Raw genomic sequence first — 22,847 nt, 5'->3', positions numbered from 1 at the left:
CCTAAATAAACTATAGTAAAGTTTAACCCCTCTCGAGGGGGAAATGTGAGACCACAGGGTCAAGAAATTGACAAATTTGGTAAAGCACCTTAAGACCCTTCCATCTATGAAGAGTATTTGATTCTACCATATCTAGGTATTGAGAAGAAGATTTTTGCAAAATTTCATTGATATTGGTAAATCAGGGGTTTTGGAGAAGAAGTCGAAAATGTAAGTTGTTTATGGACGGACGACGGACGCCGGACGCCTGATGACGCCGGACAAATGGCGATCGCAATAGGTCACTTGAGACTTTGTCGCAGGTGACTTAAAAAATCAAAAGCGAACACTGCATTGGGTTTTTTTTGTGAAAAAAGTTCACAGAATTTCTTTGGTGTCATTATTCCATGAATATGTACTTCTTTGATGCTTACTTAACATACTCACCTCAGAAGACACATTTTAACTCTTCCATTTCAAAGTTTGGAATAGTTCATTATGAAATTTCAGGGTTTAATGAGTTAAGGATCCATGACTCACTGCAGGAAAAATACTAAAGAATTCCACTGTAGTTTTTCATACATAGAGTTATATCCCCTTTATTTAACAAGATTGTGAGACCAGGCATGGGCAGAACAGTTGACCAGTTCGCTCAGTTGGTAAGACGGATAGTATAATGATCTGAAGTCCTGAACTCAAATTGTGGTCCAGCCCTCATTATATTTTCCACTCCTTCAGTACACTGTTCTGGTTTTTTTTAAATTATTATTATTATCTATTTCATCTTTATCAAATCATGTTGGGAAAAAGTTTCCAATGCATAACTACATTTTTTTTAAGCAGTGGTATGTGGTTCTTAAAAGAAAACAATCCTTTGATTGAAAAAAATAGCGAAAAGAAACATAGCTTCGAGTTCTGCTGTCCAGCATTATAACAAGAGGCCCAAGGGCCTTAGCGGTCACCTGAGTTATATCATAGGTACTGGTAGCTTTATTTTATTGTTTAGATGTGATGTGGAAATCAGCATGTAAACTAAGTGAAATACAATACTTGTCATGTCATCAATGGATAAGAATTTGAAAATATTGGTAAATGTTCCCTTTGGGGCCCCGCCCTAGCCCCTGGGGATGGGGCAGGAATCCTAATTTTACAAAGTAAAACTCTCATTTACCCAAGATGATTCTGACTAAGTTTGAGCAATTTTCTGCTGAAAATGGATAAAATATATACCGAAAAGTGTTATTTCCCTATATAAACTATATTAAACGTTAACCCCTCCCCAAGGGAGAACGGATAGCTCGGGGTCCTGATATTTTCAATTTAAATAAAGCCCCTGATGATCTTTCTTTCCACGTAAAGAAAATCACTGTAGTACCTCTGAGTCTGGAGAAGAAGATTTTTGAAATATTGATTAATTTTCCCTTTGGGGCCCCGCCCTGGCCCCAGGGGTCGGGGTAGGAATCTCAATTTTACAATTTGAAACCATCTACCTCCAAGGATAATTCTCACCAAGTAAAAATAATTTCCTACAGAAAGTTGTCAAAATATACCCAAAAGTGTTATTTCCCTATATAAACTATAGTAAACTTTACCCCCTCCCCAAGGGAGAACGGATAGCTCGGGGGTCCTGAAATTTACAATTTAAGTAAAGCCCCTGATGATCTTTCTTTCCACGTAGAGAAAATCACTGTAGTACCTCTGAGTCTGGAGAAGAAGATTTTTGAAATATTGATTAATTTTCCCTTTGGGGCCCCGCCCTGGCCCCAGGGGTCGGGGTAGGAATCTCAATTTTACAATTTGAAACCATCTACCTCCAAGGATAATTCTCACCAAGTAAAAATAATTTCCTACAGAAAGTTGTCAAAATATACCCAAAAGTGTTATTTCCCTATATAAACTATAGTAAACTTTACCCCCTCCCCAAGGGAGAACGGATAGCTCGGGGGTCCTGAAATTTACAATTTAAGTAAAGCCCCTGATGATCTTTCTTTCCACGTAGAGAAAATCACTGTAGTACCTCTGAGTCTGGAGAAGAAGATTTTTGAAATATTGATTAATTTTCCCTTTGGGGCCCCGCCCTGGCCCCAGGGGTCGGGGTAGGAATCTCAATTTTACAATTTGAAACCATCTACCTCCAAGGATAATTCTCACCAAGTAAAAATAATTTCCTACAGAAAGTTGTCAAAATATACCCAAAAGTGTTATTTCCCTATATAAACTATAGTAAACTTTACCCCCTCCCCAAGGGAGAACGGATAGCTCGGGGGTCCTGAAATTTACAATTTAAGTAAAGCCCCTGATGATCTTTCTTTCCACGTAGAGAAAATCACTGTAGTACCTCTGAGTCTGGAGAAGAAGATTTTTGAAATATTGATTAATTTTCCCTTTGGGGCCCCGCCCTGGCCCCAGGGGTCGGGGTAGGAATCTCAATTTTACAATTTGAAACCATCTACCTCCAAGGATAATTCTCACCAAGTAAAAATAATTTCCTACAGAAAGTTGTCAAAATATACCCAAAAGTGTTATTTCCCTATATAAACTATAGTAAACTTTACCCCCTCCCCAAGGGAGAACGGATAGCTCGGGGGTCCTGAAATTTACAATTTAAGTAAAGCCCCTGATGATCTTTCTTTCCACGTAGAGAAAATCACTGTAGTACCTCTGAGTCTGGAGAAGAAGATTTTTGAAATATTGATTAATTTTCCCTTTGGGGCCCCGCCCTGGCCCCAGGGGTCGGGGTAGGAATCTCAATTTTACAATTTGAAACCATCTACCTCCAAGGATAATTCTCACCAAGTAAAAATAATTTCCTACAGAAAGTTGTCAAAATATACCCAAAAGTGTTATTTCCCTATATAAACTATAGTAAACTTTACCCCCTCCCCAAGGGAGAACGGATAGCTCGGGGGTCCTGAAATTTACAATTTAAGTAAAGCCCCTGATGATCTTTCTTTCCACGTAGAGAAAATGAGTGTAGTACCTCTGAGTCTGAAGAAGAAGATTTTTGAAATATTGATTAATTTTCCCTTTGGGGCCCCGCCCTGGCCCCAGGGGTTGGGGTAGGAATCCCAATTTTACAATTTTGAAGCCTCATCTACCAAGGATGATTCTGACCAAGTTTGAAAAAAATCCATCCACTGGTTCTTGAGAAGAAGTTGAAAATGTAAAAGTTTACGCACGACGGACGACGGACGACGACGAACGAAAAGCGATTAGAATAGGTCACTTGAGCAAAGCTCAGGTGACCTAAAAATACACAGTGGTCAGTATGTGCTATGCCTACAAGATCACACTTATTTAGAACAAGGACAATCTGTATTGTCCAGTCAGATTAACTGACCACAGGATATTTTCCATAATGTTGATGGACAAAGCGAAACCATCATGCCTCAGTAAGCCAGACAAGACAATTACGCATTTATTAAGAAAACACAATTTCCCTAAATTAATAGACAGGCTAACCATAAATAAGAAAAACTGTCTGACCCAATGCCGTATATGATTGTGAACTCCACAGAGTTTCCTCTGTAGCCCTGTACATTGTGCGTTTGTAAGCTCCATAGAATTCCATGTACAGCCCTATACAATATGTGATTCAGATTGCGAGAATCGTGCAGTTCAGACTTACAAACCAAACGTTGGTCGTCTGTCAATAATGATTGTTTTCGAGCACAAAATGTCATGTTATATTTATAATAAAAGCCACAAATGGTGTTCAGTGAAACGCTGACAGCATCCACCCTGTGTATTTACCTAATATCATATCACTGTGTGTAACATTGAATTGACAAGTGTGAGGGACAAAGGTAATAATAATGGTACCTTGTTTATCCTCTTGTCTCTTCTGTCAATATTTCTATTTTTATCTGGTCAATTCTCCGAGTGCTAATCGGCTTTTTTTTCTTCTTTTGTCTAATTCTACTGTGTGGCCAATGTGTTCTTTTGTTTGAATCCATTGTGTGGTCCCTGTCCATCAATGACATTGATGGGTATTTATATGCTTGTATAGCTGATTGCAGTGTGACATGTTTATCATTCCAATTTGTAACATGTCCAACGTCCACCAATTGTCTTTCTGCAAAATGTCAGCTTAATGTGCAGTATATAATAGATTATTTGTAAACTTAATGATATTTTGTGCAATATCTGTTTAATTCTTGCATGTTCCAGATCGTAATTCATTCATTGTTTGCCATGAGTGTGTGTGCACTAGATTGTAATTCATTCATTGTTTGCCATGAGTGTTTGTGCACTAGATTGTAATTCATTCATTGTTTGCCATGAGTGTGTGTGCACTAGATTGTAATTCATTCATTGTTTGCCATGAGTGTGTGTGCACTAGATTGTAATTCATTCATTGTTTGCCATAAGTGTGTGTGCACTAGATTGTAATTCATTCATTGTTTGCCATGAGTGTGTGTGCAATAGATCGTAATTCATTAGTTATTTGCCAAGAACTTCTGAGCACTAGATTGTAATTTGTTCATTGTTTGCCATGAGTGTGTGTGCACTAGAACATAATTCATTCATTGTTTGCCATGAGTGTGTGTGTACTAGATTGTAATTCATTCATTGTTTGCCATGAGTGTGTGTGTACTAGATTGTAATTCATTCATTGTTTGCCATGAGTGTGTGCACTAGATCGTAATTCATTTCTTGTTTGCCATGAGTGTGTGTGCACTAGATCATAATTCATTAATTGTTTGCCAAGAACTTCTGAGCACTAGATTGTAATTTGTTCATTGTTTGCCAAGAACTTCTGAGCACTAGATTGTAATTTGTTCATTGTTTGCCAAGAACTTCTGAGCACTAGATTGTAATTTGTTCATTGTTTGCCAAGAACTTCTGAGCACTAGATTGTAATTTGTTCATTGTTTGCCAAGAACTTCTGAGCACTAGATTGTAATTTGTTCATTGTTTGCCAAGAACTTCTGAGCACTAGATTGTAATTTGTTCATTGTTTGCCAAGAACTTCTGAGCACTAGATTGTAATTTGTTCATTGTTTGCCAAGAACTTCTGAGCACTAGATTGTAATTTGTTCATTGTTTGCAAAGAACTTCTGAGCACTAGATTGTAATTTGTTCATTGTTTGCCAAGAACTTCTGAGCACAAGATTGTAATTTGTTCATTGTTTGCCATGAGCTTATGTGCAGTTGATTGTAATTCGTTAATTGTTTGCCAAGAACCTCTGAGCACTAGATTGTAATTTGTTCATTGTTTGCCAAGAACTTCTGAGAACTAGATTGTAATTTGTTCATTGTTTGCCAAGAACTTATGAGAACTAGATTGTAATTTGTTCATTGTTTGCAAAGAACTTCTGAGCACTAGATTGTAATTAGTTCATTGTTTGCCAAGAACTTCTGACCACTAGATTGTAATTTGTTCATTGTTTGCCAAGAATTTCTGAGCACTAGATTGTAATTTGTTCATTGTTTGCTTTATGGTTTGCCATGAGCTTGTGTGCACTTAATCATTTTTTTTCTTATTGTTTGTCGAGTGGATGTATATTCCAGTTAATATTTTGTTTGTTATTTGTAAAGTGAGCCTATGCACTAGACTTATTTTCATTATTGTTTGCTGTATGCTTGTATGTACCAAATTGTTTTCGTTCACTATTTGTCTGGGGATTGTATTCTGGTGTTACATTTTACAATGCTGGTTTTACTTTGGTAACACCGACACATACTTTGGTACATTGTTGGACAGTTCAGTGTGTTGTCAATCAGCTAGGGTAACACTGACACACACTTTGGTATATTGTAGGACAGTTCAGTGTGTTGTCTAAGCTATAGTTACACTGACACACACTTTGGTACATTGCTCGACAGTTCAGTGTGTTGTCTATAAGCTATAGTTACACTGACACACACTTTGGTATATTGTAGGACAGTTCAGTGTGTTGTCTAAGCTATGGTTACAGTGTTACACACTTTGGTACTTTGTTAGACAGTTCAGTGTGTTGTCTATAAGCTATAGTTACATTGACACACACTTTGGTATATTGTAGGACAGTTCAGTGTGTTGTCTAATTAGCTATGGTTACAGTGTTACACACTTTGGTACATTGTTGGACAGTTCAGTGTGTTGTCTAAGCTATGGTTACAGTGTTACACACTTTGGTGCTTTGTTAGACAGTTCAGTGTGTTGACTATAAGCTATAGTTACATTGACACACGCTTTGGTATATTGTAGGACAGATCAGTGTGTTGTCTAAGCTATTTTGACACTGACACACACTTTGGTACATTGTTGGACAGTTCAGAGTGTTGTCTAAGCTATGGTAACACTGACACACACTTTGGTACATTGTAGGACAGTTCAGTATGTTGTCTAAGCTATAGTTACAGGGAAACACTTTGGTACACTGTTGGACAGTTCAGTGTGTTGTCTAAGCTATTGTAACACTGACACACACTTTAGTACATTGTAGGACAGTTCAGTGTGTTGTCTAAGCTATAGTTACACTGACCTATTGTAACACTGACACACACTTTGGCACCTTATTGGACAGCTCAGTGTGTTGTCTATAAGCTATAGTTACACTGACACACTTTGGTACATTGTAGGACAGTTCAGTGTGTTGTCTAAGCTATTGTTACACTGACACACATTTTGGTACATTGTAGGACAGTTCAGGGTGTTGTCTAAGCTATAGTTACACTGACACACACTTTGGTACATTGTAGGACAGTTCAGTGTGTTGTCTAAGCCATTGTTACACTGACACACATTTTGGTACATTGTAGGACAGTTCAGGGTGTTATCTAAGCTATAGTTACACTGACACACACTTTGATAAATTGGTGGACAGTTCAGTGTGTTGTCTAAGCTATGGTAACACTGACACACACTTTTTACATTGTTGTACAGTTCAGTGTGTTGTCTAAGCTATAGTTACACTGACACACACTTTGGTACATTGTTGGACAGTTCAGTGTGTTGTCTATAAGCTATAGTTACACTGACACTCACTTTGGTACATTGTTGGACAGTTCAGTGTGTTGTTCAAGCTAAAGTTACACTGACACACACTTTGGTACATTGTTGGACAGTTCAGTGTGTTGTCTATAAGCTATAGTTACACTGACACTCACTTTGGTACATTGTTGGACAGTTCAGTGTGTTGTTCAAGCTATAGTTACACTGACACACACTTTGGTACATTGTTGGACAGTTCAGTGTGTTGTTCAAGCTATAGTTACACTGACACACACTTTGGTACATTGTTGGACAGCTCAGTGTGTCGTCTATAAGCTATAGTTACACTGACACACACTTTGGTACATTGTTGGACAGTTCAGTGTGTTGTCTAAGCTATAGTTACACTGACACTCACTTTGGTACTTTGTTAGACAGTTCAGTGTGTTGTCTAAGCTATGGTAACACTGACACACACGTTTGTACATTGTTGTACAGTTCAGTGTGTTGTCTAAGCTATAGTTACACTGACACTCACTTTGGTACTTTGTTAGACAGTTCAGTGTTTTGTCTAAGCTATGTAACACTGACACACACGTTTGTACATTGTTGTTCAGTTCAGTGTGTTGTCTAAGCTATAGTTACACTCACACACACTTTGGTACATTGTTGGACAGTGCAGTGTGTTGTCTATAAGCTATGGTTACACTGACACACACTTTGGTACATTGTTGGACAGATCAGTGTGTTGTCTAAGCTATAGTTACACCGACACCCCCTTTGGTACATTGTTGGACAGTTCAGTGTGTTGTCTAAGCTATAGTTATACCGACACACACTTTGGTATATTGTAGGACAGTTCAGTGTGTTGTCTATAAGCTATAGTTACACTGACACACACTTTGATACATTGTTGGACAGTTCAGTGTGTTGTCTAAGCTATAGTTACACTGACAATGTAAAGTTGACACTTATTACTATCAGGGTGACAATGTGATGGAAACTAATGTCATTTCATAAGAAGAATAGCATGCAAATTAAAGTGTGTGTGTGTGAGTGAAACAAAAAATAATATGAAAGTTTAAAGTAGATGAATAATCCAAACAACAACAAACAGAGGTGCTTTTTTGGTGTCATAAAGTATATAATACAATCAAATAACTATTACAAAAATACCCCATAATATCTTCACAACAAAAGTCATGCATAGCAAACACAATTTTACGTTGAATTTTTTGTTTCTCACTACAGTGTTACTTTAAGGTCTACCAACAGCCATGTTTTATCCAGAATGTTGGACAGAGAATATCTTGTTTACACCATTCTCTCATCAGCAGAAGGAATGCGATCTTGCGTTGGGGATAACAGATTTTTTAAAGATTTTCATTAAACATTGATTTGAACAAAAAGGTCCCAGACAAATTTGGTTAAATTGGTCAAAGAGTCTGTTCTGGAAACAAATTATAGACTTAAGTTGTGAGTAATGTTGGGGTTTTTCTCCAAAGGATCATGCTAACCTTGACATTTGTTCAAAATGGCAAGGACTGTGTTTCACTTACATCAGCCGCAATTGTATTATCCCTCCTATTAAGTCCTCAAAGATATATAGGGTTAAAATGATGCAATCAAATTACACTCAACTGAAAATAAGCAGGCTGAGGTGTATGTGGCCCGTTCATCCAATCAGTCTGCCAATCACTGTAATGAAGTTTCTACCCAAGAAGTAGATTGTCTTAAGAAAACTTTAAATCTGCTAGCCGTAACTCTGAAAACAAGATTAAATAATTGGATTTATTCACACGTAACGGTGAAATACAATCGAAAATTGTTTACAAGTTACACACCAAATCAGGTGGAATTCTTTATCTTCCGCTATAACTTCCAAAATAAATCTAGTTTTGTAATTTCCATGAAGTTCTTTTTCCTATAATAAACATAATAAATAGTGGAGATTCTAGACAGTTAAATCCACTTATTTTTCAAATCGTCATTGAGTGATTATCACGGTATGCATTACAGGGTTCTAGTTTCTAGCACGATTTTCCCTGTGTTATCCTGAGAGAGAAATTGGTTGTCAGATTACAGTTCCTACTGTATTACCGCCTATTAAAATCTAAATTTTGCTGTAGGGGAGTTAATGTTCTCCTAGATACTGTAATAAATACCCCCAATGATGATTTTATTTGCTCATTCATCATCCAATTACCCTGTTTTTTGGTGTGTTTTTTTTGGAGAGTACTTCTGCACTGAGTTAAGAATTTAACGTGTGAGCAGGTGCACAAGACAAGACAACAAACATGCATTTAACGAGGAGATCCACTTACAACACCACAGACATTACCTGTCCAGCAGTCCATTGATAATGCTACAACAGTAAGGAAAATACCATTAAGTTAATGCAAAAAAGTCTGAACATGTTTAGCTCCCCTTGTGAAACTCTTCAATGAAAGTACAAAGTTTTCAACATTGCATGAATTCTAATTTAATATCAACAAGAGTAACTACATTTATATGGTGTTTTTTCCAATTGATCATATATCTTCATTGTTTTTGACATTAATATGGAAGTCATAAATAAGTAAAGGCAATAAATGAGGCAGTCCATTAACAATGGATTCATAATATTGATGAGTAATATAACGGTCTTCAGACCAGATTTATTTGAAATATTTTCTTTCTTGTTTTGAAAATTATTACAAGAATCTCAAGCATGCAAATAACTACTTTAAACACAACTTAGGATAGAAAATAGTTTGAATAATATTTCTTAAATTCTATTTCCACACCTGGATACTGCATGTGGCCCCCTGATGGATGCTTTAAGGGGATATGCTACCTCACACATTGTTCTTTAGATAAGTGTTAGTTATCTCCCCTTAATTTTTTAGAATTAAACATTTACCTAACAATTCACAAGTAACTGAACACTATAAAAGGCTGTCTTCAGACATATCTCTCAAGCAAGCCAGCAATGAATCAACACTTTTTTTTTTACATGTTTCTTTTGGAGAGGAGGTGTATTTCAGGTGTATTAGCATATGTCCTTAAGTTGTCAGTCATGTCAAGCCCCTGAGACATAGCAAACACAGGTATAAACACTCTTAGTACACTGAATAAAAGACCAGGACAGATCGCTCAGTACAGAATCTGGACATAATACTCAGTTCAAGATCCCAACAGATTACTCAGTACATTTTCCAAACCAGCCCGTGAAGCTGTATATCAATAGAAGCATGCTGTTACCTATATTTATACATGTCAATAAAAACAGGACAACCACTGTTACATGTACTGTAATGTAGGGGCAACAGCTTGTTGTAACCTCAGATGACCTTTGACCCCTCAATGACAAGTAGAGGTCTGTATTACTACCTCCCCCACAAACCCACACACGCATCAATATTGGATCGACAGCTGTGTAGGAATTACAGATAACAGTGCGAGATACTACACTGTGTCCAAAAATATATATTTGCGAGTACCTCTTAAAGTTTTTTACATATACAAAATGATGCTTGTATTCAGATCACGTGCGTACCATTCAAGTACGCTACTATAACTATCAAAAGCACTTTTCACAAAATTATTTTTTCTATTTTAACGCAACATTGAACAACAGGATGTGAAACATTTAAATTGGAATTAATTTTTAGCTGGTAACCACATATGTTTTTCAATCTAATACTTTTCCTAACTTTAGAATCATATTTCAAAGGAGAAAATGAGAATAAAGGACTCAACTGAACCCAGTGCTCTACAATTAACATCTACTTAAAATCATTGGTTGACAATTTACCAATAGCATACTCAATGAAAAATATTGATATTTTCCCATAAAATGAGGATACAATTTTAAAAACCACTGATAATTGCGTCTTATCATATCCTGCATCTAAAAGCACTTTTTGTCATAATTAAATTGAATTATTGTACATGAAGACTGACATGTATATCTAACTGGTACCCACATATTACTGTTTCCGACACTGTGGAGTCTGTGACATAGAAAATGACCCTTGGAGAAGAAGAATCATTGCGACACCATTGGTTACCAGTGACAGTAATTAGTATCTACCTCCGAGCCATTGGCCATGGTTTATAGATCTGTGCAGATCACGAACCATTTAGATCCGGACACCCGAGTAAACTCACACCTCACAGCCTGGACGATAAAACCTGTCATAGTGCTATCATGGAGACAACAAATTGCCCGGGTTATGACTCCTACATTGATTAACGCCATTTAATCTGTCCACTTAACTGTTATCACCCAAGTAAATTCATTATAACGCTTTTCCACTACTCCGAACAATTATAGATAACTGCCATTCACATTTACACATGTATAATACACTCGCTTAAATTGATAGTTATCATAGACAAACACATAAAGTTTGCTAAACATACACAATATGTTTACAATTATCATCATTTACTTATTTAAATACATATCTGACAATACGTCTGACAAATCACTTTCCTTTTCGTATGATACTGATATAACAGATGTAAAAGATTTCAATTTTAGAGACGCTCTACCAACTAAAAAAAAACATCTCTTCAGAACAAGTTAAATCAATATCAAATGCTGTCTTTAGATCTGTCATAGGTTGATTATTCTTAATATGACATCAATATGTCATTAAATCATATCTATTATCAAAATTCTCTTATCACAATATGATGCCATGTCTTTTTTCCTTAATTATGAAATTAACGGACGTCATTCTATTTATCTGTCACCCAGATTGCATTCATATTGGCTTTAACTGCAATTGGACAAACGTTCAATCTTTATATTTACATTTCCCCATATGACCTGTCTTTTATTAATTATTCGGATGAGCTTAATTTATATTTTCTGCTGTCGCAAAACCTCACTGGTACAAAAAAAATTGGAACAGCCACAGACGGCCATTATCGGACCGAAAACTTTACAAACAATGGTCGCCATTTAAAAAAGATACCAGGCAACAACTTTTAAATGCAGTTAAATGCTCTAATGTGCAGAACATTTTAATACAAAAGAATGAACTTCCCTTCCTATTCTGGATGTCTTCATTGTCTGCAAAACCTGTCAAAATGCGACTTGTATGAACCAAACGACAACAATAAGATGGCGGCTATCGTATCGGTGGGAGTGGTTGCTAACACTGACATCATGGAAAACATGGTCATGTGACCAGATAATGCAGACTGTAGTTACTGGACAGTAACTATAGACTGACTTTCAATAGAGTTAATGGAACTTGGGAAGGGCATATGTAAATATAATGTCATGTCATCATGTTTATTGCCTTCATTCTGACATCACAATGTCATGTCATCATGTCTATTGCCTTCATTCTGACATCACAATGTCATGTCATCATGTCTATTGCCTTCATTCTGACATCACAATGTCATGTCATCATGTCTATTGCCTTCATTCTGACATCACAATGTCATGTCATCATGTCTATTGCCTTCATTCTGACATCACAATGTCATGTCATCATGTCTATTGCCTTCATTCTGACATCACAATGTCATGTCATCATGTCTATTGCCTTCATTCTGACATCACAATGTCATGTCATCATGTCTATTGCCTTCATTCTGACATCACAATGTCATGTCATCATGTCTATTGCCTTCATTCTGACATCACAATGTCATGTCATCATGTCTATTGCCTTCATTCTGACATCACAATGTCATGTCATCATGTCTATTGCCTTCATTCTGACATCACAATGTCATGTCATCATGTCTATTGCCTTCATTCTGACATCACAATGTCATGTCATCATGTCTATTGCCTTCATTCTGACATCACAATGTCATGTCATCATGTCTATTGCCTTCATTCTGACATCACAATGTCATGTCATCATGTCTATTGCCTTCATTCTGACATCACAATGTCATGTCATCATGTCTATTGCCGTCATTCTGACATCACAATGTCATGTCATTATGTTTTTTTGCCTTAATTACTACATCACAATGGTTGTCATTGAATGGATACATGGTGACAGCTTAACAGCAGACGAAGATGAAAAGGGGCCAGACTCCAGGGAAACTTTTTGAAGAATCTTCTCAGTCATTTTACCTAATGTTTCTAAAAGTTCTATGAAAGTTCAATCACATTTCATATTTACTATAGAGATTTACAGTACCAGTATTTTCATTATAGCAGTATGGTTGTGAAAATAAACTTTGTAAAATTTTAAAACTCCTGACAGGACAGGACTCCTGACACCTTTTAGATAGTGCTGAATACTGCCATCATACTTTGTGAACTCCTGCCAATGACAACATATAGACAAAGAAAGAAAAATGACAGACCTTTTTTCCAACAGATCGGGATTTAAAATGGAGACTCACAACTGTGTATTGCTGAAAAGCAATTTGATCATGATTCTTGGAAAAATCAGGTTTTATTTTTTTCAAATACCAATAATTTTTGCGAAAAAATTAAACATCCACACCAATTTTGATTTGTTGGCACCGACCAGAGATTTAAAATATTCCGGGAAACATTACTTAGTTACCTTGACAATGCTTTGTGATTTCTTTCGGCAATGACGCAATTGTAAAATTCTACTTTATTATTGCCACATTATTTTAAAACAAAAAACCTATCTCCCCGGCATTCCAATGTCAATATTGACGAACCATTATTAGACGAACTGAGTACCCCCAGTAAAACATGATACTCTGCCATTTAAGTGTTGTAAAACGGTGTCATAAAACGATTCCGTAATGGTTTTGGTTGTGAATTGAATATCTGGTTAACCACTGCCAACAAATTCCCATTGACCTTTGACCTGATTACCATCTCTTTGCCAAGGTGTAATGATTCCGTCATAGGCCTGGACAACAAATGGATTTTCTCACAGACAACATCGGTAGACCAAATTTGTGCTTGCCTTCCCAAAAGAAATTACGCTGGTCAAACCCAGCACCCTAGACTGTAGCATCCATCATTTGTAAAAAAGAATTCTTTTTAATTAAAACAGAGTTCAACTCTTAGTTTATCTGCTAAAGGCTGACTGATTATGTAAACCGTCTTCCTATGTGAATCATCAGGGTCTTTCGATTGACCAACAGAAATGAAGGAGCAAGCCTTCTTAAAGGTACATCCTATACAACTTGTCCTTTCCAGGTTTATCCGAGTGTACTTTTTCAATATCTTAAGTAGACGTGAACGGAAATATTCATTCTGCAGAATCAGAAAATAGAAATTTATTGGTCTGCATGGCATATTGATATTTTGGGATATAAATGCAAGAAAACTTAAATTAGATATACCTGGAGGTGACTGATGGAAGCCGTCGTAAAATGCCGTCCGATTTCTCACATGTCCCACTATTAGCCAACAATAAAGCCACTCTAATTAACTTAGCTTCTCTGTCTCACCTATCAAATTGCACAATGTATTTTCATTTTCTACCAATGTCTGTTGTACTAAGATGAAAACCAAAAGTACACCCCAGAGGCCATTCTTTTTTTCACAGCAGAGTGCAGACCTCTGATGATGGTGCCAGTGTTTAATTAAAGGTTTCCATATATATATTGATATTGATTCTCAGCTGATTTAAAGACCCCTATGAATGTAAAAAATTTGATACTAGGCCTGCATACATTGTTTCAAGTTAAGAAGCCTAAGTAGACAAGAGTTCCACAACACCATTCATCCAATCTTAATATAGTTAGAGCAACTATTGGCCATGCATGAAGAAACAATGGTAATTTGGCAGTGTCTACCTAGGTACTCGATTTCATATGATGCTAGCTGTTGCTAGGATGCAAAATACCAATGAAATACTAGAGAAAAAACGTCTGTTAGACATGAATGCCCTTTTGGCCATGTGTTTGACCTATTAAATAGCAGCAGTGGCCTTGGTGTTGACTTTGGGATCCTGAAATCTGAGGTATACTCATACCTGGTTTTGGTATAAACTTTGATGAACACCTATCAAGAAACTAAGTCAATCAAGTTATGAAAGTGATTCCCAACAGGATAGGACACTACAAGGCAAAATGGGTAACAGTATGTGCCCTCATTCACCAATAAAATGTCAGGGGCATAAAAAAGTACCCTCCAATAACCTTGACCTTTGACCTTTGGACCCAAAAAAGCAATCCAAAGAAAGGGTTTTTTGTTTAAAGCAGCAATGCATAAAGTTTGAGTTTGATCTTCCTAACATTGTAGTTTTTGTTGAACTACACCAAACATTTGATATGCTGTTTAATGTTTACATCAGTTAAAGTATAGAACTATTCCCATGATCGGTGATTTGGAAATAATTACCTGCTAGACTATGGAAGCATAGAGTATTCCACAAGCATCATCCCATTCTCTCCCCAAACCCTGCTAAATAATGCACAGCTTCTGATTACAGTCCATCACATAAACACTTCAGATCACAGTCCATCACATAAACACTTCAGATTACAGTCCATAACATAAACACTTCTGATTAATTTAACGATCCGTTTAACAAGATTTGTTTCAGAAAAATCTATTTATTGGTTTTGGTTTGAAGAGACGAAGACTGTGATTGCCAGTTTTAACAACAGGATATAGTATGCTACTGATCCATTAAAACATTTTTTTCCTTTTGCATAAACATGTGTTTAATTGTTTTGGTTTAGTAAAAAGGGATGCTGGACACACTTTTTATGACATTTAACCCTTAGTTTAAAGATCAATAGAGATGTCCTGAGCTACCTGCAGAGCATGCAACACCCGCATCAAAGTGGGGATGAGTTGTAACATGATAGGACGATTGTGACACCAACAAAAACATAAGAATGAGTCCCTCACTGGTGAATTAGCAGGCTTGTTCGTGATCATACTCCAATATGAACTGAGGTATGATCTATCTCCAATGGAAAACAGAAATCTACTCAAGGATTGGTCTAATGCGAGATATCTCTTTCACGGTCATCTGTAATGTCCGGGTTTGTGGGCCTTTATTCATGGAACCGTTCTCATGCTCAAACTCAGATTCTGCGCTCAAGCCCAACTTCTTGTTCTGGTGATGGGTTGAGATTTACTACCTAAGATGCATGCATGGTCCAAGTTCGGTTGGTCGAGCACTTATACTTTCAAAGAAACTAACTCAAACGCAGAAAACTTAATGTTGACGCCGTCACCGGAAAAGCAACACCTAAGTCTTGCTTACATTTGTGGTGGCGAGACAAAAATCACATTCTGTCGCTGATTTTGGAGAAACATCAAATCAAATACTGTTTTTAATGTATGACTATCTGACTGTATGAACACCAGCCCTGCATGGTCAAGAAAGGTTACTTGAGGCTCTTCAATTAAGGATAGTACAAGATGACCTTGATAAAGTACAGTATGATGTGCCTACAAGGTTAGGAGAGTTCTTCAGAATTATGTCATCAAAGTTCAAATATCCCCCGCTATCAAACACACTTATAGCGGTTACTAAGAAAGTGTTCTTAAACCGGTTATTTGGTTAAAATCCAATAAATTCCACACCTAGAAGGATACCACAAATTGATAAGAGATTAAATATAAAGGTTTAACAAGGTAGTATACTTGTAAGATACCTGCTGGTAGTCTTACAAAATACTACAAAGGAGCGTAACCATGGTTATCATGATAACGCAATTCAAATATACACTCTTGAATGAGGGATTAATTATTTAGTAATCAATCAGTTCAAAAATAATCCATTTCTTGCACAGAATTGGAGTATTGCTTTCACTGACAGTGTAGAAACAGAAGTATTGCAAACATTAAATAGTTTTACTTAACCATCAACTATACAGTTCTTAATGCAAAAGTACTCAGACACATTGTCATATCAACAAAATCGCCACATTACTATTTTATGAAAACATATATTTCAGACTTCCAAGCATTGGGACATATTTTCATTACAAACTTTCCAGCAACGTTTGTACTGTCAACCTTTTAGAAATGATACATTTATATACTCTCGAAAAGTAGCTATCAATAAAAACTCTTTACCTGTTTGGATCCGAAAAAACCTTGCCAAGTTGTTTAAACATGAGAACTCTGCAAAGGGATGACTGGACTACAAGAAAATTTCCCATCGACTGACCACGAAAATTAAAAGAAATACATGAAACAATATCCCATAAACCCAGATGTCTCTGTCAGCAGCCCATAATCTCAAGTTCTCTCATAATTGTACCCTTAATTAAGAAATATAATACATCCGTTCAGTTAAGGTTTAATGTGTGGCTGCAGGCATCCTCACCTTTGTCGCATGGGTCAGGGCGGATGACTGGGGGCTGTGATATTCTCCAATTGTTATTAACAGGTTCAGGCTTGATTGGGTTGAGAATAATGATTGTATGCTTCGGTTGGAATCCCTCTGATACAGTCCATTATCTACTCTGATGAATCCATATGTCCACAGGTGTCCGAGCATCTGTACAAATGCCAGATCGTAACGACTCAAGCGTGATATTGCTCGTCATTTTACCGCCTTGTTGATTATGAACTTTTGCATGTTTACCACAAAAGGATGTAATTTTTTTTACAGGATAATGTAAAATTAGATTCAGATCTCCGTTTAGAAGGGAATTATGTTTTCGGCCGGCGGTTACAATTACAGAACATTGCACAACCATATAATGGCCAGGACTTTGTCGTCTGAGAAGGGGCCCGAGGCATTCAAAGGTCAACGTGTACACTTGGTATCCATGTTGTCTGGAACATCTCTAACAACCAATCGACAAGCCTGATTACTTTACACACATACCAGACACAGATCATCAATTGTCATTGTATAATCAATGATGTTGATGGACAAATCCAGTACTGATTAGATTTATTGAACAGGTATTGAATTTGATTCGATACTTTATCAAGACCAAATTGTTTAATTATAAATAGATTTTAAAGATGTCAACACAAACTTAAGGCTACAAGGCCAAGCTATACTATTGAGATAATTAAAATACATGACTAAATGTCCTTCTTTTTTATGGTGTATATGGTAGTGTGAATGCAACTGGCAATAAACATATTCTATGGTTCTCATTTCTATTTGAATTGATATTTATTTGTATAGGAATTACCTCCCTTTGCCTATATTTCAACCCAAAAGAAAAGAAATTGGTATATCCTTCATTGCAAAAATCATTAAAACTAAAGCTATTTCTGAGCATTAATTAATTAAAGATTTTGCTAAAAGTGATTGTGCTTATAGTGTTAAATACTGATCAAGTTCTATTAAAATCCAGTCACATTTCATTAACTTATTGTGTGGAAACCTCTGAACATTCAAATTGCAGTTGCTCAACTTCAAATTCAATTTCTGACATTTTATGAAATAAATATTGACCAGGTTTTATCAGAATCCAGTTGTATACCACCAAATCATCAAGCAGAAATTGTCAATCAATCAGAGTGCAGTTAGCTAAGTAATCATGCCCAGATTTAACCTCAATCAAAGCACATTCTATATGGATGTTGCAAATGCTCACCAAGTTTCATCAAAATTGATAAATAAATAAGCAAGTTGTCATGCGGAAACGAAAGTGTTGACAGACACACATATGCTCTTTTAAAACCAATAGTCAAATAAAAAGTTTATTAAACAATTTAAGGATATATGCCACTTGTATTATGACAAGCACCTCCTTTTTCAGAAGAGTTCAATACTAAGAAATCTGTTAAATACCCTTCATTATTGGTAGGAAGCTATCTTCGCAAATGCATTTCAACTGTCTCATATCATTCTGAATTTTCTGATAATTGCTGATACAAATTAGTTATGTGTCTGATAACTGCTATATATACACTTAATTTTTAAGATATTTCTTCATTACTTATTCTTAAGGATATTTATCATACTTATATTTATAAAGTACTAACTTTTAAGGGCATTTATGCCTTATTTATGTTTTCAGGATACTTGTTTTTAAGGATATTTATACAAGTACTTCCAAGGCCAATAAATCACGTAAGTGCTCTCCGAATATTTAGTTACGAGCTGACCCGTGGTACTGATAGTACGTAAAAAGATAATCGTCTTCCGATGTCTTCTTCTCATGCTTAACTGCTCTTAAGTACAGTGGTACGCAGGAGTGTCTTGTGCCAAACAACTAGCATATAACAATTTCACATCAAATAGCCATTTCCACTTGCTGAGGAACATTTAAACTACATTAAATTTACTGATTGGATAAAAATATCTTCGGAGGCTGTGTAAACAACAGGAGAATCTAAATCAGTTAAAGTTCTTCAACATCAAGATGGAATAAACAAAAAAGGAACTTTCGTGACTAGATGACTTTTGGGGCCAATCGTGGCATGTGGGAACAGCAGGTCAGGAATTTGAAAATTCTTGCCACTGACATTTAACGTAACAGACGGGTAATGAAAAGCTTTCATCAAAACATTAGAGCAGAAATACACTGAATTTAAGACATGTGTACAAGTCAATAAAATGCTTTAAAGAAAACATGACTTTAAAATTGATTCACCAAGCATTTTATAATTAATGACCCTATAAAGTTAATCATATGCATGATCTGTGTCTATTATCAAAGGAATTAATTTAAAACCAATAACTATATATGACATAAGAATAAATATTCATTAGAAAATCAAATTCTCAAATTATAAAAGCTCGATCAGTATAGTATAATTCAAATAAATTAAAAAACTTGAGTACGTTTAAAGAGAAACCATGAACTTTATTGATAACCGTATGAATAAAATAATGTTCTTTAAAACATCTAAGTGACCTTGATCAAATGAAAAAAATGAAATACAGTTTTTAACTTTGCCATTACAATGCTAGACAATGGAACTGCCCAGATCCTTTGATGTTTTTGAGGTCTATAACAAATTTTCAGTACAGAAAGAGATCAGGATAAAGAGTGTTTGCAGAGTCTTGTTAATGTCGATCACCTTTAGAATTTGTTTCAATAATGCAAGGATTTATAACAATGATTTAATCCTTTGTCTGCGCTGACATTCCATCGGTTCCCCTTTCTGCACTGTTTTCTGTCAAATAATGTTCTAAATTAATTCTTCCTCCCTGTAGAGTTGAATTCACACATCAGGCTGTAGCCCTGAGTCTGGTTTGGCCCACTGAGACAGACTCCCAATCACCAAGACAAACTCCTAATCAATACCGATAAATCAGGTTCCAAGAAAGATAACTCTAGCAAGTTGGAATTACCACTAAAGAACTTCTTACCAATTCAAGGGAAATAAATCTTGTTGGCATGAAAAAGAGACATGAACAACTTTGGTGAATAAGTTTTAGGCAAGAATACCTGTTCTCATTTTCACCTTACAGTGAGATTATTTTTTAAAGTATGTAGTGAGAGTGACAATGTGTCTGGGAGTTTAAGGTTACAGATTACAAAAACAATAATAAAGATTATTTGAAATATCATTCCACTATCGTCATCGTACCTAAAACAGGAGACTTGTGGCATAACAGCCCCAGGAAACTGTTGATTTGCACTACAGAGAACTATTTTTATGCATGTAATTTTCACTTGATGGTACTTTTATATCAATTTAACTTTATAAAGCTTTATCAGCTTCTGACTATGGTTACATGGACAGATTAAAGGTAGAATAATTACAAAAAGAAAAAAATATATCTTTATTTATATGCCTGCGACGCTATTTTATTTTATATGTCCTGTTTTGGGTACAGTGATGTTAGATAATTGCAAATAATCAGTGGTTGGTGGTTATAAATCTACATGTATTATCAAATGTGAACCTATCACCAGATATTATTTGCTGTGGTTATAAATCTACATGTATTAATTATCAAATGTGAACTTATCACCAGATATTATTTGCTGTAAATGATGTGAGCAAAATGTGAATGTGTGACTTTTCAAGTTACAAAACTATTTTGCTTACAGAAAAAACGTAGTTTCTGATCCATTAGCCAGCCAAACCAAAACTCACTTCCACATCAGACAATGATTTTCCGAGACAGTATTTCGAACAACACGAAAGTAAACCGAAGACAGGAGATATATAAATATTGAACTGGTTTACTAGTTAGTTGGTCACATGATAATTCGGCAGAGCATGGTGTAATTTTATTTTTTCAAAATTAATTCCCCTGGTCTACCATACCTTCAACCAACTAGAAACATCTTAATGCTTAGATATTTATACAGCTTATTCATGATGACAGAATTTTCACGATGATTACATTTTCACGATGATTACATTTTCACGATGATTACATTTTCATGATAAAAAACTGCCTCTAAGCTGACAATACATGTTAAGAACCATTGGTGTACTATATAATAATATAATCAACCTTGTCGAGACATCCACTTACAGACAGGAAGTACATCGCCAGACATTTTGCTTGTGTATCGTAAAGTGACTCAGATTCTCCACCTCCTAGCTAATACAAATAATCGAAACCTTTTCATCTTAAATCATTCTGTATCCTAATTGAAAAATAGCAATCAAATGTTTCGCTTCCAATATCCCCTTTTTCTGAGATAATTAGAGGACAAAATGAGCAAACACTGAAGAAAACTTACAACCTTTACATATGACCTTGAAGTAATTTTTTTACACGGCCACAGAAACAATTGGAGTTTTAATAGCCTCGTAATAGTGTCAAAAAAACGGTTACAAAAATTGAACATTCCCAAATCATTAAACCAATTTCACGTTTGATGATGTATTCCGTCTTTGCATATTGCAGAGTTATCTTCTCTTGTGAGCAGGTATTGATTGTTACGTCATTGGTTTGTGTGTGAAAACTATGTTGTTTTCTCAAAAAATGACGTAACAATCAATACCTGCTCACAAGAGAAGATAACTCTGCAATACACAAGACAGAATAACCGAGGTCTTGACAAGGTTGACGGAAATGCTGTCAGCAAATCCTGTATAAGCTACGATATTACATTTGTGATAATTGCACCCAAGAGGACTTTTCCTTAGATTCGGGGCTAACCACTGTTAATACACAGATTGTTCTCCAATTTAATCTCATAAGAAGATTAGGGCTAATGACTTATTTCAGATAAGACCCTCATCTTCAAAATCTGATTCACAAAGGCGTGGGCTTAACATCGAACATATCCAGGCCTATCATTAGTAAAATTAGACACTGTTGAGGATTCAGAGCCTGAACGTATTAATGTTTCAAGTGTCTTCAAAATGCAGATAATTGAAATTAAAAGCCATATATGGCACAATTTTGTTTAAATGTTTACTGCGTTAACAAAAGAAAGCTAGGAACCTGACCTTGGAATAGGAAAATGTCGCTGTCAACATTTATAAACAAAACTTTCCTATCAATTGAGGGAAATTCAAATTGAAAAGAACAAATTCAACAATGTTATGTTACCTAACTTAGCTATCTGTTCCCAATTTTATCAAGCATTTAGAAAGGAGATGCTAAGTTAAAATAAAAAAACGACAGAAATAATAAATTGAATTCACCAAGATCCCAATGCTGTTGGATCAATTTGACCTGAAAAGCAGATAAAAAACCACATATTTAATTAAAAAAAAAGATTATCCTATTTACTCGATCTGCATAAGAGAAGAAAATGGATTTTCTTTGGCAAGGCCATGCCCATCCTGGAGTTGATCACGGGGTTTGCGAGTGGATTCAATGGCACTTGACTGTAATATACCCCCGAAGGCCTTAGGAAATGTGTAGAACTTGTTACATAATAGGATTCCACAGAGAACCTGCATCTGTAACATCGTTTTTCACCATTATACACACGGAGCAGATAAAACAGAGGAACCAGGGCTATTTAATTTATACAATTGTGTCAATTTTTAAAACGTTTCATTTATCCTCAAGTGATCCGTCTCCAGTACTTGAACGCAAAGCTACAATCTTCAGAAATGTGACATTTTTGTACCATATAACTATAACAGGTCAAAGTCATGTGAATCTTTAAGAAGGGTTCAAGGATCAAGGAAGGG

General features: G+C 35.8%; 1 protein-coding gene across 3 annotated transcripts in view; it reads right to left on the bottom strand.

The window, feature by feature from the left end:
* LOC110451585 (synaptotagmin-7-like) overlaps positions 1–22,847 on the bottom strand; it is a 276,219-nt gene that overhangs the window by 90,459 nt on the left and 162,913 nt on the right. For 2 of the 3 annotated variants that reach the window (XM_021499694.1, XM_021499696.1), the window contains one exon: positions 9,240–9,263. The exons of the other annotated variant lie outside the window; for it this stretch is intronic. In XM_021499694.1, coding sequence (XP_021355369.1) covers positions 9,240–9,263 — 24 coding nt within the window. The remainder of the gene's footprint in view (positions 1–9,239; positions 9,264–22,847) is intronic. 3 annotated transcript variants of the gene reach the window in all.

Source organism: Mizuhopecten yessoensis, unplaced genomic scaffold, assembly GCF_002113885.1.
Source record: "Mizuhopecten yessoensis strain PY_sf001 unplaced genomic scaffold, ASM211388v2 scaffold6135_1, whole genome shotgun sequence".
In the NCBI taxonomy this organism is placed as follows: domain Eukaryota; kingdom Metazoa; phylum Mollusca; class Bivalvia; order Pectinida; family Pectinidae; genus Mizuhopecten; species Mizuhopecten yessoensis.
This window is presented reverse-complemented; position numbering and strand designations above follow the sequence as displayed.